Consider the following 15,589-nt stretch of genomic DNA (forward strand, 5'->3'; position numbering starts at 1 on the left):
AAAAGAACACTTAAGAAATTTGTAAACCCTCTTTAAGCACCTAATTGACAAATTAGTATTTGAATAGTTCAGATAAGATGTCATCTAATGTCTCAAAGTCTTCTTGCCAAAGTAGATGTCTCTTAAAGATTGTTTCTAGACAGGAAACATCAGTATTTTATAACTCTCCCTTCTAATTTGACCTTCATGGTTTTCAAGAAAGAACACACTATGTAAACAGTTTGAAAGCAGGGACTTAAGCAAATTTACTTAAATTTTATTATGTTCCATTAGTGCCATTTTATTACAAATTAGAGATGTAAGGAAACTATCATACTATGTAAGTACAAATGGAAAAGAAGCAAAAGAAGCTGACCTTTTTGAATATCTATTATGTGCTAAGTCAGTGATGGGCAATCTTTTGAGCTTGGTGTGTCAAAATTCACCAAAAAACCGAGCATAACTCAGGTGGTGTGTCACTTCGAGAAAAAACCCCATAATTTCGCAATATTTATAGTTTAAATAACAAAAATGTATAATTGCAATATATAACTGTATTTAATAAACCAAAAAGGTTTCTTTTGTTGGTCTTGATATTATTTAATTTGTGTGGGGTGCTGTGAACTAAGATAAGTGAGGGGGAGGGGGAACTCTTTAACTAACCTGCCTATTAGTGACTTTTTTGTTGCTGAATTTCATTGGCTAAATCTTCAATTGAAGGTTGGTATTTTGTACACTTCAAGCCTAAGCAAGCACTACTAACTTTGTCTGTTTCTTTTGTTGGTTTTGATATTATTTAACGCTGAGAATAAGGCCTCACAAAAATACGTAGAGGGGAAAATTGTGAGTAAAGCCATTGCTATATTTTTCAGGGTGCTAAAAGTGTCTGGTAATCGGTTCCAGGCACTCCAAATTTCCTGTTTGTAGTGGCACTCTTCTTGATTCTCCAAGTGGCACCTTTCAAGATTCTCAAGCTTTGACCTCAAGTCGACAAACACCTGAGCCTAGATGCTGTCTTGAAATTCTGCAAGTTGCATCTTATGTAAATTAAGATGGCTGCCGCTATTTCTAATGGCGGGAAATGGCACCCATAGCACAGGCCCTCTCCTCTCCCAGCCTTCCCCTCACTTATCTCAGTAATGATGGTCAATTAGAAATCCTTGACACCCCAGAACAGTAGGTTGGATGATGGTTGCTGTGATTATGTGGTTGCTGGTAATGGAGATTGTTGGAATCCATGGGAGTCCAAAAGACCAGAGTAGCAGGTTTTATTCAGAGATCACAGGGCCCCCAGAGATGCGTCCCCCACGGCATTCCGGCATTCCGCTGCTCCCTGCTCCGCCAGCTGGAAATGAGGTCAAAGATCCCCTAATGGCCTAACCGGAAGTTCCAGAACTAGATGCTCTGTGCTGGAGTTCTGTTGTTTTGGCCTACAGACCTTTGGCACAGAGTGTCTACACCAGTGGTCCCCAACCTTTTTTGGGCCACGGACAGGTTTAATGTCAGAAAATATTTTCATGGACTGGCCTTTAGGGTGGGACGGATAAATGTATCACATGACTGGTACCAGTCAGTGGCCCAGGGGCTGGGGACCACTGGTCTACACTACAGCAAATGTTTTATCCTTGGCTCCTGCACCTGGCCGTGCAGGAGCCGAGGATGAAACGTCCTTCTCGGTATGCGGCCCCATACTTCTCTGGTATGCGGCCGCATGCGGCCACGTGTCATCGAAAATGGCTACACATGTCAGTGCTGACACACGTGTCATAGGTTCGCCATCATGGTACTAAGTATTGTATATTCTTTCAGATACTATAGTTTATATGGATTGACTTACCTATTAACTTAAAAATATCAACAAACCTACATAGAAATTATCATCTTCTTTGTGTAGGTGAGGTAAATGAGAGTCAGAAAGGTTAAGTAATCTGCCCAGTGTTTCTTAGTTAGTGGCAGAGCTAGAAGTTGAATCTAGATCTTTCCATTTCAAAACCCATTGTTTTCCGTGAGGTGTTAATGCCCTGTAGCAGATTATTTTGGAATCTATTATCAGAAAGATATGTTTTTTTAAAAGAATGAAAAATACTATTTAGATTTTAGTGCAATGATGAACTTATTAGAAAAAATGTGAAGACTTTGAGTAGTGAGTTTTTTTATGCTTGCTGACCTCTGGGAGTGAGGTTTTTTTTCAAAAAATGAAATTAGTTCCAGTTAAAGTTTTATTAACTTAAAATTATGTTTATTTGATAACCAATTTATGGAAACAAGAAGAACATACATTTGCCTTTTTTAATGTTGCCTTACACATTTTTAAAATAAACTGTACTCTGGATGTCAGGAGGCACGAAGACGTACATGAACATTCATACTACTCAAAGGGTTAAATATATATGATAGCTATGCTTTACTTTAGGTAAACCAGAATTCAGTTATCAATTTTAAAAACTTTCTGAAGTTAAATATAAGTAAAGTACTTTGGGGATAAAAAGATTAATTTCTATAGAAGGATTTCAGGAAGGCTTTACATAGAAGATTTGAGCAGGATTTATTTGACTGTAGGATTCTTTTTTTATAGAATATCTCTTAACATCTCCCAGCACAGTAGTATCCTAGGGAATGCTATTTGGGAAAAATCTTGTGCTACAATACAAGATTCTGCAGAACAGAAAATGAGAAAGGAAGACTGGAACCAAATTGTGAAGCAGTGGATGTCATGCTAAAGTTTGAATCTTATGCTTTTGCCATTGACAGAGGCAAGACATGCTAAGATCTGTTTCAGATAATTTTGTCAATTTTATATAGGATGAAATAGAAGCTGTATACTTGGGGCAGAATTAGGATTTTAAACCAGCTCTGAATATCTATAAAAACTGCTTTTACCAATAGACCACATTGCCTTGTAAGACTTGTGTAATGTTTTATAGTTATAGTTATAGTATTACTAAATATAGTAATATCTACATATAGCTTATTAGTATTTAAACTAGCATTTAATTATATATGAAGCACCAACCTTATCATGTAAGGCTATTATATTAATTCCCCAAATAAAATGTCTCTTACATCCCTAATTTGACTATAATTGTAGAAATATGAAACCACTGTCACCTAGTTCAGTCCCTTAATTTTACAAATGGTATTCCAAAGCCAAGATAAATGAAGTAACTTATCCAAGGTTATATAGTGAGGCAGTAATCAGATGGTATAAAAATCTAGATCCCCCAACTGTAGCCAGTGGCTTTTTATGTTAGAGGTTCTTTACTATGTTTGGACAATTAATTGTCATTAATAGAATAAGTGAGTCCGTTACAAACTCAGGAGATTCGAATGTGAAGTTAATAATTTTTCTTGTGTGTCAATGTGGAATTCATTATTGTTTATTTATTTATTTATTTTTTTACAGAGACAGAGAGTCAGAGAGAGGGATAGACAGGGACAGACAGACAGGAACGGAGAGATGAGAAGCATCAATCATTAGTTTTTCGTTGCACATTGTGACACCTTAGTTGTTCATTGATTGCTTTCTTATATGTACCCTGACTGTGGGCTTTCAGCAGACCAAGTGACCCCTTGCTCGAGCCAGTGACCTTGGATCCAAGCTGGTTAGCTTTTTTGCTCAAACCAGATGAGTCTGTGCTTAAGCTGGCGACCTCGGGGTCTCGAACCTGGGTCTTTGGCATCCCAGTCCGACTATCTACTATAGTCTATCCACTGCGCCACCGCCTGGTCAGGCGAATTCATTATTGTTTAAATACAGCAGGTCCTTGAATAACATTTTGCCATTTTATGATGACATTGATGAGTTGCTATAGGAACTTAACTCTTATTTATATCAATTAGCCTATGGTAAAATTTGTTTCATTATACATCATTTTGCTGTAGTTTCAAGAATCTGTGGACAACCTTAACTGAGGACTTAATGGTATTTTTATTTTTAAAGAACATCAAACTTACAGAAAAGTTGCCCAAATAGTACAGAGAACTCCCCCACCCCCCAACCTGAACCACTTGAAAGTATATTGTCAACATTTTGGAGCATGATTACTTAAGGTAGTGTCTACCTAGACTTCTCTCCACTGTAAAGTTATTTTCTGTACCTTCACAATTAATAAGAACTTTATAGAAAAGTATTCTGAGACTTATGAAAATTCTTTTAATTGTTAAACTTTAAATGTATTTCTTTTAATCTCTATGGACTTATATATTCCTATTTTATCCAACAGGTTATGATTTGTTACATATTGATTTTGGTGTACAAATTGTCTCAGATTTGGCCAGTGAGAACCCTTTCAAGCTGGGTTCTGAGTATTTTGATGTGTTCCCATTTTCTTTTTTTTTGAGTATTCCTTACTTTTTGGTGCAAGATGTTCCAGGCTCATCTTGTTCTTTCCTTCACCAGGCCTGGAATCCGTCAAATCTCCATGGAGCCCTGGTTATTTTATTGGCAAATGGGGAAACCAGATCCAAGCACTTGATTTGATTACACATGTTTCTATTAGACTCAGCTCATTGAGGTCAGGAATAGTGGATCTTTTCATCTTTGAATGATGAATGCTTAGTCTAATGGTTGTCACTCAGTATTCAATAGGACTTGGTAAAAAATAAGCCAGTCAGTTATTTGGAACTCCTGCCTATGTTTTGGCTTAATCTAAGTAATAGACCACTTGGATTGAGTTATGGAAAATGTTAACTCTGAAGAAATATTGAAAGCCGTTCAATATTATAAAGTCGTTCTCCTTCATTATCATCAAAATAATTACTATATTTCTATAAAGTGGGTTTCCAACATCCCACTTTCTTTTTGACAGAGACAGAGAGAGAGTCAGAGAGAGGGACAGACAGACAGGAAGGGAAAGTGATGAGAAGCATTACCGTAATTCTTCATTGTGGCACCGTAATTGTTAATTGATTGCGTTCTCATATGTGCCTTGACTGGAGGGCTACAGCAGAGCTAGTGATCCCTTGCTCAAGCCAGCAACCTTGGGCTCAAGTCAGCAACCTTGGGCTTTAAGCCAGCAACCTTTGGGCTCAAGCTAGCGACCATGGGGTCATGTCTATGATCTCACGCTCAAGCTGGTGAGCCCGCACTCAAGCTGGCGACCTCAGGGTTTCGAACCTGGGTTCTCTGTGTTCCAGTTCGACGCTCTATCCATTGTGCCACCACCTGGTCAGGCTCCAACATCCCACTTAATTTGCCCTCTTTTACCTCAGTTTCATTCATCTTCAGATGTTTCCACATCGGCATCTTATTGCAATTCACAGAACACAACATTTGTCTTTTTCTGCTTTTCTCAAAATATATTAGCTTTCTTTTCACTGATATACAAAAACACAATCTGCTTTTTTCCCCAACCAATAGGTTTCTTGAAGATAAATACCAAGTGTCAGTTTACACACAGCATATTTCTAGGATGCTTTAGCAGAGAGGAAATGCTTGTAATATTTTATAGTATTTGGAATTTGGCAGCTGAAAAATTTATTAAATATGAAAAGATACAAAAATTTCTTATAAAATATTGTTAGAGGAAAATTGGAAAGAGCAGAAAAGTATGTATTCTATTATCTTTTTAATTTAAAAAATGACTAATATTAGCATATATATAGAAAAAGTTGTGAAGGCCATATGGCCACCTTTAATTGCAAGATAACCTGGAAAAATCAAGCTTTTATAGCTAGACATATTGCCCACTGAATAAAATTAGTCTTCTATGAAGACATGAGAGAATGGACACTGAGTATTGCCACTAGCAGGGTTTACTACAGATTTCTCAGAGGGAATCGTAATGTATAGGATGGAGGTGGAAAGAGAAAATTAATTAAAAAAAAACATTCAGAAGAAAAGTTTTTCCTTATCTATTATCTGATCTATTTAACATACTCCCTGAACAATCCATTCTCCTTGATTTCTGTATGCTAATGATTCATAAATCACTTTCTTCAGCTTAGATTTTCTTCTAAGTTTTAGACCCGAATATCTAGAGATCTCTACTTGGATATCTCACTGGTACCTCAAACTCTGAACATAATCCAGAAATGATATCACAGTTTTTCTCTTCAATCTTTCTTCTTTTCATATGTTCTCTTGCCTACTAAACACTTTCACCATTTACCTAACTGCCCAAGTCATAAACCAGGCCATCATTGACTTTCCCAACTCTTCCTAACTCCCATATCAAGTTTCCTGTCCAAGCCCGAAAAACATCTCGAATCTGTGCATTTCTGTCCATTCCCACTGATAATACCCTAGTATAGGCCCCACCTCTCTCCTAGGTTAATGCAATACCTTGTCACTTGTCTTCTCCCCATCAGTCATGCCTCCCTCTAATTAATTCTCCATCCAGCAAGACAGGAACATCTTTCTAAAACAGAAGTGATCATGTTGAGCTACTGCTGATACTTTCATTGATTTCTCATTGCTCTTAAGATAAAGCCCAACTCCTTAACATTACTTGAAAAGCCAGACTTCACTTCTGTTTACCTTTCTGACTTCATTTTTCCAATTCCTGCTCCAACAAGATGTTCTAGACACCCTTACTTTCTTCTAGTCCCCAGAATATGAGCTATGCAAGTTACACTGTCCCTCTTCTCTTAATAATGCTTTTCCGGCAAATGTTTCAGTTATGAAATTAAACATTGTATCTTCTATGAAAGTCTCTCTGATCTATGTAAGTCTAGATTTGTAGTCTTTCTGTGTGTTTTCAAAGGATTTTGTACAGTCCTGTCACAGAGTTAAAATATTACATTTTAATTTCCTGGTTACTTATTTCTCTTCTCAATTACCTCAATGGTAATTGCTGTGAAGGAAGGGATCAGGCCTTTCTTGTTCACTATTATAGCAGCATGGCTACAGTTATAGATTCAAGCTGGCAGTAGACTTCAATAGGCTTTAATCTAATAACTGGGCCCTGGCCGGTTGGCTCAGTGGTAGAGTGTCGGCCTGGTGTGCAGGAGTCGCGGGTTCGATTCCCAGCCAGGGCACACAGGAGAAGTGCCCATCTGCTTCTCCACCCCTTCCCCTCTCCTTCCTCTCTGTCTCTCTCTTCCTTTCCCTCAGCCAAGGCTCCATTGGATCAAAGTTGGCCCGGGTGCTGAGGGTGGCTCCATGGCCTCTGCCTCAGGCACTAGAATGGCTCTGGTTGCAACAGAGCAATGCCCCAGATGGGCAGAGCATCGTCCCCTGGTGGGCATGCTGGGTGGATCCCGGTTGGGTGCATGCAGGAGTCTGTCTGACTGCCTCCCCATTTCCAACTTCGGAAAAATACCAAAAAAAAAAAAAAATCTAATAACTGTTTTCTTAGTTTAGCTTTATAGAAGTAAACAAGGTGAAGGATACAGCAGGTATCACAGAGTCACCTCATCAGGAGAATAATAGGTATCCACATACACAGCTTATTTTGCCCTCTCATCCACTTAAGTTGTGTAAAGCTGCCAGAGATGAGCGCTACATGTAGTAGAGGTCATTGTAACACATAGGAACTACAGACCCCTTTTCCTATTTTTTTATGGTTATCTTTTATTCTGTTCTCATGCAGGCCTCAAGCCTCCAACCTAGGTACAGTCCTTCAAAACAACCAAGGCAGATACAACATTCCCCCTATATCTTAATTGTTGTGTCCAAGGCTGGGAGACTAAGGTCATTCTAACAAGGCCTGCATCAGCCCAGGCTGATATTAACTTTTTACTCACACCATTATGTCCCCAGACTCTAGTATAATGTGCGATAAAGATTTGTTGGATTCTATTTAATAGAGTCCACAGTAGTAGGTAATCTTTTAATTATATTAAAAGGTTAAAGGACAAAAATTATGTAATTATCTCAAGAGATACAGAGAAAGTATTTGATAAAATTAAAATATACCCATGATTTTAAAACTCTTAGCAAACTATAAATAAAAGAAGACCTCTTAATCAGATAAAGATTATTAAATTTTTTTTTTCCAATCCTACAGCTAACATTACACTTAGTGATGAACCATTGAAAGCTTTCCTTCTGAACATGAGATAATAACAATGTTTGTTATCACCAATTCTATTCCCATTGCCCTGGTGGTCCACTGAGGTAAGCAAAAAAAATAAAAATCACTGAGTTTAAAAGTATGAAACAATACTGTAAGCAGTCACAAGTGATATACAAATGTATACATAGAAAAACTAAACGATCTACAGATAAAAAATTATAATTAAAAGATTTTTAAAAATAAAGTCACATTACATAAAATAATATATAAAATGGTTGTATTTATTTCTAACAGCAAACAGGTTTAAATATTTTTAAAAGTAAACTTATAATAATCTCAAAATATGAAATGCTTAAGAATAAATTTAATATAAATGTTTAAGGCATATATATGGGAAAAATTATAAAACACACTTGGGAGACATTAAAGCAGGGGTCTCAAACTCGTGGCCCGCGGGCCGCATGCGGCCCGCCCACCAATTTTGTGCAGCCGCAGACTGGCCCGCAGACTAATCCACGAAGTTTGATTAGTCTGCGGGCCGCACAAAATTGGTGGGTGGGCCGCATGCGGCCCGCGGGCCACAAGTTTGAGACCCCTGCATTAAAGGATACCTAAATAAATGGATAGCTATATCATTACAAGACACAGAAAACACTAATCATTTATCTTAAAATTTAGAATTTAGATTCATCAAAGACATCATAAAGAGAGTGAAAACAATTCTGACCAGGTAGCTTAATTGGTTTGAATATTGTCCTGCTATGCCAAGGTTGCAGGTTTGATCCCTGGTCAAGGCACATACCAGAATCAACCAATGAATGCATAAATAAGTGGAACAACAAATTGATGTTTCTCTCTCTTTCCCCCTTCCTTTCTCTCTAAAATTAATGAATAAAATATTTTAAAAAGAGTGAAAACAATGCTATAGAACAGAATAAGGTATTCACAATACATGTAATCAGTCAAAGACTAATGTGTGTGAAGACTTCCTACAAACCAATGAATTGAAAGAAGACCTGATAGAAAAATGAACAAAAGATTTTTTATTAACATTTTTTATTATTATTAAATTTAATGCAGTGACATTGATAAATCAGGGTACATATATTGAGAGAAAACTTCTCCACATTATTTTGACATTTGATTATTCTGCATACCCCTCAGCCAAAGTCAAATTGTCTTCCGTCACCTTCTATCTGGTTTTCTTTGTGCCCCTCCCCTCCCCTCCCCTCCCCCCCACCTCACCCCACCCCTGTACCATCACACTCTTGTCCATGTCTCTGAGTCTCATTTTTATGTCCCATCTATGTATGGATTCATATAGTTCTTAGTTTTTTCTGATTTACTTATTTCACTCCGTATAATATTATCAAGGTCCATCCATGTTATTGTAAATGATCTGATGTCATCATTTCTTATGGCTGAGTAGTATTCCATAGTATATATGTGCCAAAGCTTTTTAATCCTCTCGTCCTCTGACGGACACTTGGGTTGTTTCCAGATCTTCGCTATTGTGAACAATGCTGTCACAAACATGGGGGTGCATTTCTCCTTTTGGAGCAGTTCTATGGTGTTCTTGGGGTATATTCCTAAAAGTGGGATAGCTGGGTCAAAAGTCAGTTCCATTTTTAATTTTTTGAGGAATCTCCATACTGTTTTCCACAGAGGCTGCACCAGTCTACATTCCCACCAGCAGTGCAGGAGGGTTCCCTTTTCTCCACATCCTCGCCAGCACTTATTCTGTGTTGTTTTGAACAAAAGATTTTAAGAGACACATCACAAAAGTTATATCCAGTGCCAGTAAACATATGAAATATTGCTAAATCTATTAGTCATCATGGAAATGAAAATTTTAAGCAATAAGCTATCACTACACTCTTAACAGAATAGCTAAAATCAAAGAGACTTGACAGTATCAAGTGCTGGCTGGCAAGGAATTAAAAACATAGATTGACAAAGGTTTAGAAGCCTGACTATTTCATATGTTGGTGAGTATGTGGCACAAAAGAAACACAGACACCTTTTAAAGATTGGTATAACCACTTTGGAAACAGTTTGGCTTTTTTAAAAAAGTAATAATTTTGATGATACATACATACACCCTTCAACCCAGCAATTACATTTTTAGGTACACACTTTAGATAAATTTCTGTAAATGTGCATTAGGATATGTGAATAAGAATGTTCAGAACAGTGCAACTGGAAATAACCTAAAGATGTCCATCAACACAAGAATGGATACATTGTGGCATTTTTATCCAGTTAAATAGTACATAACATCAAAAATGAATGAACTAAGATTATATGTACAAAACATCTGAATTTTAAAAGACAAGACAAAAACAAAGATGCAATATTATTCTATTATAAATTAAAATTCTATTAAAATTCAAAACAAATATTTAGGAATGTATATTTAGGAGACAATTTTAAATTAGTAAATATATATAAAAAAAAGCAAAAGATTGTTTATTTAAAAATCTAGCCTGACCAGGTGGTGGCACAGTGGATAGAGCGTCGAACTGGGATGCGGAGGACCTAGGTTCGAGATCCCGAGGCCGCCAGCTTGAGCGTGGGCTTATCTGGTTTGAGCAAAGCTCACCAGCTTGGACCCAAGGTCGCTGGCTCAAGCAAGGGGTTACTCGGTCTGCCGTAGCCCCACATATGAGAAAGCAATCAATGAACAGCTAAGGTGTCACAATGCGCAACGAAAAACTAATGATTAATGCTTCTCATCTCTCTCCGTTCCTGTCTATCCCTATCTATCCCTATCTCTGACTCTCTCTCTCTGTCTCTGTTAAAAAAAAAAAAAAAAGGTCTAAGTTGTTGGGGGGAGGGTTGCACTGGGAAGCGACATGTGCAGCACTTCTAGGCATTAACCAGGATCCTTTTTTTTATTATTCATTGAAAATAAAATTGAGAAGGGAGGCAGAGACAGACTCCCACATGCGCCCTGACCAGGATCCCACCTGGCAAGCCCACTAGGGTGCAATGCTCTGCCCATCTGGGTGTTGCTCTGTTGCTCAGCAACCAAGCTCTTCTTAGTGCCTGAGGCAGAGGCCATGGAGCCATCCTCAGCACTGAGGATCAGTTTGCTCCAATAGAGCCATGGCTGCAGGAAGGGAAGAGAGAGAGAGAGAGGCAAGAGGGGGAGGGGTGGAGAAGCAGATGGTCGCTTCTCCTGTGTGCCCTGTCCAGGAATCGAACCCGGGACATCTGCACCTGGGGCCGACGATCTACAACTTAACCAACTTGCCAGGGTCCAGGATCTATTTCTTGATGTGCATGGTACTCTTCCAACTATTGTCTTTATAAATATTTCTTAAGTCTACATTTATATTCTATCCAACTTTTAGTTTTTAATATTTAACGTTTTAAATTTCTATTTTTTCACTAGGTTTAGTTTTCCAGGTAGTAGTACTACACAGGGCCCATTATAGAAGAGAAAAAGATTAGTTAATGGAACTACATTCAGGAAGATGTGGGAGCATATATGCAGAATCAAGGACCCAAATTAGATTAACTTCAGTCAAGAAGAAATGGGGACCTTTTTTTGGACACTAGTAATGGGAAAAAGAATGTAGGGAGAGGACGCATATACGAATGCACAAACACTTAGTAGGAGAGTTTGAAAGAGTTCATATTTATACTGTTTTCAAATGGAAAATAGAATCATTTGCTGGAAGTGAAGCTAAAGAGAAGAGAAGATTCTAAGGAGTGTTAGGCAAAATTATAGCATTTGTTCAGGTTTCAGCAGATATTTAAAATTTCACATAACCATGAGAATTAAAATTGATATAGGACGTGTGGTTATTCATAAGCAGGCTCTTAATTTTTCCTCAAAGGTTAGCATGACTCAAGTATATAATTAGAAATTTTTTAAAAGTCTGATTTTTAAGTTGTAATGAAAGATAATAAATGTTTATATTTAATTGAGAGGGCTATTTTTGTGGGCAAAATACACTTCCTTTGCTAAAGAATAAAGATTTTATTAACTTTATTTTTTCCCTTCTTATTCAGGTCATGTATGGAATGTTGGTCTTTGCATTAGTACTTCGATCTATTTATATTGTTACATGGTAAGTAGTTTGGATCATCAACACTATGATTAGAATACATTCAGGTGGTAAAATCTATAGCTTAAATTGAAATAACACATAAAACCTAACTCCAGCAGGGATATTGATTGAAAACTATAACCCAACACTTATTATGGTGTAATTACAAGTAATACTAGTTCATTAAGCAAGTTGATAGGCATCCTGTGAAAACTAAAGTTCCAAAATTAAAGAAATTTGAGGGAAGCTATGTGTAATGGTCTCCTTTTGTTTATAATGTATATTATATATTAAAGGCTTTGAAAAATCCTAGAGTAAAACAATTCTTATTGGTTAAACTACTTGACTAAGAAACCCTTTTTATAGAATACCTCTCAAGTAAGGCTGTTAATGTCCCACAGAATCGGTGTTCTAGAAATATCATTTAGGAAATACGGTAGGCATAACTTTATTTTAGAGTTTATGAAGATTAAATTAGAAATAGACATGTGAGTACCTTACATAAGGCCTGACCATACAGTAGGTGCTCAATAAGTAAATATTATGATTTGTGAGTTTATTCTTTTTTAATTAAACTTTTTTATTTTGAGGTAATGGTAGAATCACATGCATTTGTAAGAAATTGGTACCCTTTACCAGTTTTCTCCAACAGTAACATCTTGCAAAACCTTGATACAATATTACAACCAGGATTTGACATTGATAGAGTCAAGATACAGAACAATTCCCCCCCCCCCAAAGGATTCCTGTTGTCCCTTTAGAGTCACATTCACTTCCCTCCCACCCATTCCTTCACCCCTGTTCTTAACCCCTGGCAACCACTGAGCTGTCCTTCATTTCTATAATTGTTTTCATTCTAAGAATATTATATATATAAGTGGAATCATATGTATCCTTTGGGATTGGCCTTCTGCACTTAGCATAATTCACTGGAAATTAATATAAGTTGAGTATTCAATAGTTTATTCCTTTCTATTGCTGAGCAGTAGTCCATGATTTGAATATACCACAGTTTAACCATTCACCTGTTAAATGACACCTGAATTGTTTCCAGTTTTTGACTGTAATGAGCAAAGCTACTATGAATATTTGTTTACATGTTTCTGTGTGAATGCAAGTTTTTATTTCTCTGGAATAGGTGCCCAGAGTGGAATTACTGCGTTGTATTGTATAGTAATATGCTGGGAAAATATACAGAGTTAGGATTTACAATTAGAGACCACGAGGCACCCTACGGCAAAAGCCCTGAGTGGACGAGTGCCCAGAGGCCTCTCTGATCCCTTACTGGAAACAGTGCGTGCTGGAAACAGCAAAACAGCATAAACAGCAGAATAAGATTTAGCAACACAGAAAATGTTTAGACTCTCATAACAGATTAGGAGCCAGCATGTTCCTTGTACTTTACTTTAGCCCCTGAGAACTTACTCTGTTTGCTTCCTTGAGTTCTTTGCACTTGCTAATAAATATCTGAGTGAGGCTGAGGACAGGGCTTCAGTCCTGCAACCTGCTGACCGGGACTGTTGCCTCCCCTCAGCCCCTCTGAGCATTTCATCTGGTCTCCGAGCAGTTCATTGTTGCAGTGACAAGTGGTACCTTGTGTGAGGAACAGGAACCAAATGACAGGTTTGCTACTCTGAGTAGTCCTTGTCACCACTACAGTATTGTAGTTGTATGTTTAGTTTTTCTCAAAGCTGCAAAACTGTTTTCCACAGTGACTGTACCATTTTACATTCCCACCAGCATTGTATGAGTGGCCCAGTTTCTCTGCATCTTGGCCAACATTTCGTGTTGTCACATTTTTTATTTTAGCCATTCTTAGTTGTATGTACTGATATCTCATAGTGGTTTTAATTCTCTAATGTCTAATTATGTTGAATATATTTTCATGTGCTTATTTGCCATCTGTATATCTTTTATTATGAAAGTCTGTTTGTGTCTTTACCTTTTTCCTTTATTTTATTTTTCTGAAGTGAGAAGCAGGGAGGCAAAGAGACTCCTGCACACGCCCAACCAGGATCCACCTGGCATGCCCACTAGGGGGCGATGCCCTGCCCATCTGGGGCATTGCTCTGTTGTAACCCAAACCATTCTAGCACCTGAGGCAAAGGCCAACTTTGATTCAATGGAGCCTTGGCTGCGGGAGGGGAAGAGAGAGACAGAGAGAAAGGAGAGGGGGAAGGATGGATAAGCAGATGGATGCTTCTCCTATGTGCCCTGGCCAGGAATCAAATCTGGGACTTCCACATGCCAGGCCGACACTCTACCACTGAGCCAACCAGCCAGGGTCTCTTTACCCATTTTCTAATGGGACTATTTCTCTCTTTTTTTTATTCTGGTTCAGTTTTGAGCATTCTTTAGATTTTAGATACTAATCCTTCATCAAGCATGTGGCTCACAAATATTTTCTCCCAGTCTGTACCTTGTCTTCTCATCTTTTTCACAGGGTCATAGACAGAAAAAAACTTTTTAATTTTGATGAGTATACCTTATCAGATTTTTTTTTTGTGGATCATGCTTTTGGTGTTAAGTCTAAGGATTCAGTGCCAAATTTCAGATTTTCACCTATGTTTTCTTCTAAAAGTTTTGTGTAGTTTTGCATTTTGCATTTCACATTTAAGTTCATGATTTATTTTGAGTTAGTTTTTGTTTAAGATGTGAGGCTTAGGTTGAGATGCCTTCCCCCTATGGATGCATACTTCACCAGGATCACTGTTTGAAAAGACTATCCTTTCTCCATTGAATTGCTTTACACCTTTCTCACAATTTATTTGGGTATATTTGTGAGGATTTGTTTTATTCTGTTGCTTTGATCTATGTATTTATCTCTTTACCAATGCCATACTCTCTTGTTTCCATAGCTATAGAATACTTCTTCAAATTATATATACTGCTCACAAAAATTAGGGGATATTTCAAAAACAAATATAAAGTTATAAAATATCCCCTAATTTTTGTGAGCAGTAGTTCTGGAGGCTAGAATTTGGAAATCAAGGTGTCAGTAAGGCATGCTTCCTCCAAAACCTGTATCAGAATCCATCCTTAGTTATTCTTTGATTCTGATGGTTTGATAGCAATCTTTGGCATTCCTTGACTTTTACCTGTATGATTCCAGTCTCTGCCTTTGTCATGATATGGTGTTCTCTCTGTGTCTGTGTATTCACATATTCTTATAAGGACATCAGTCATATTGGATAAGGAGCCTACTCTACTCCAATATAGCTTCTTTTTTTTCTTCTTCTTTTACAAATGAGAGGAGGGGAGATAGACAGACCCCCACATGTGCCCCGACCAGGATCCACCCGGTGACCCATGTCCAGGGCTGATGCTCTACCCATCTTGGGCCAATGCTCACAACCAAGCTATTTTTAGTACCTGAGGCAGAGGCTTCATGGAGCCATCCTCAGCTCCCAGGGCTGAAGTGCTCAAATCAATTGAGCCATGGCTACAGGAGAGGAAGACAGAGTGAGAAGGGGGAGGGGTGGAGAAGCAGATGGTTGCCTCTCCTGTGTGCCTGACCAGTAATCGAACCCAGGATGTCCACATGCCGGGCCAACACTCTACCACTGAGCCAACCGGCCAGGGCCTTTATTATTT

General features: G+C 37.9%; 1 protein-coding gene across 1 annotated transcript in view; it reads left to right on the forward strand.

Annotated features, from left to right (window-relative positions):
• The window catches only part of ACER3 (alkaline ceramidase 3), a 141,025-nt gene that overhangs the window by 92,952 nt on the left and 32,484 nt on the right, over positions 1–15,589 (forward strand). Inside the window, exon 7 of the mRNA XM_066369104.1 lies at positions 11,958–12,016. Within this exon, the coding sequence (XP_066225201.1) occupies positions 11,958–12,016 (59 nt within the window). The remainder of the gene's footprint in view (positions 1–11,957; positions 12,017–15,589) is intronic.

The sequence above is a fragment of the Saccopteryx leptura genome, chromosome 1 (assembly GCF_036850995.1).
Source record: "Saccopteryx leptura isolate mSacLep1 chromosome 1, mSacLep1_pri_phased_curated, whole genome shotgun sequence".
NCBI classification, from domain to species: Eukaryota; Metazoa; Chordata; class Mammalia; order Chiroptera; family Emballonuridae; genus Saccopteryx; species Saccopteryx leptura.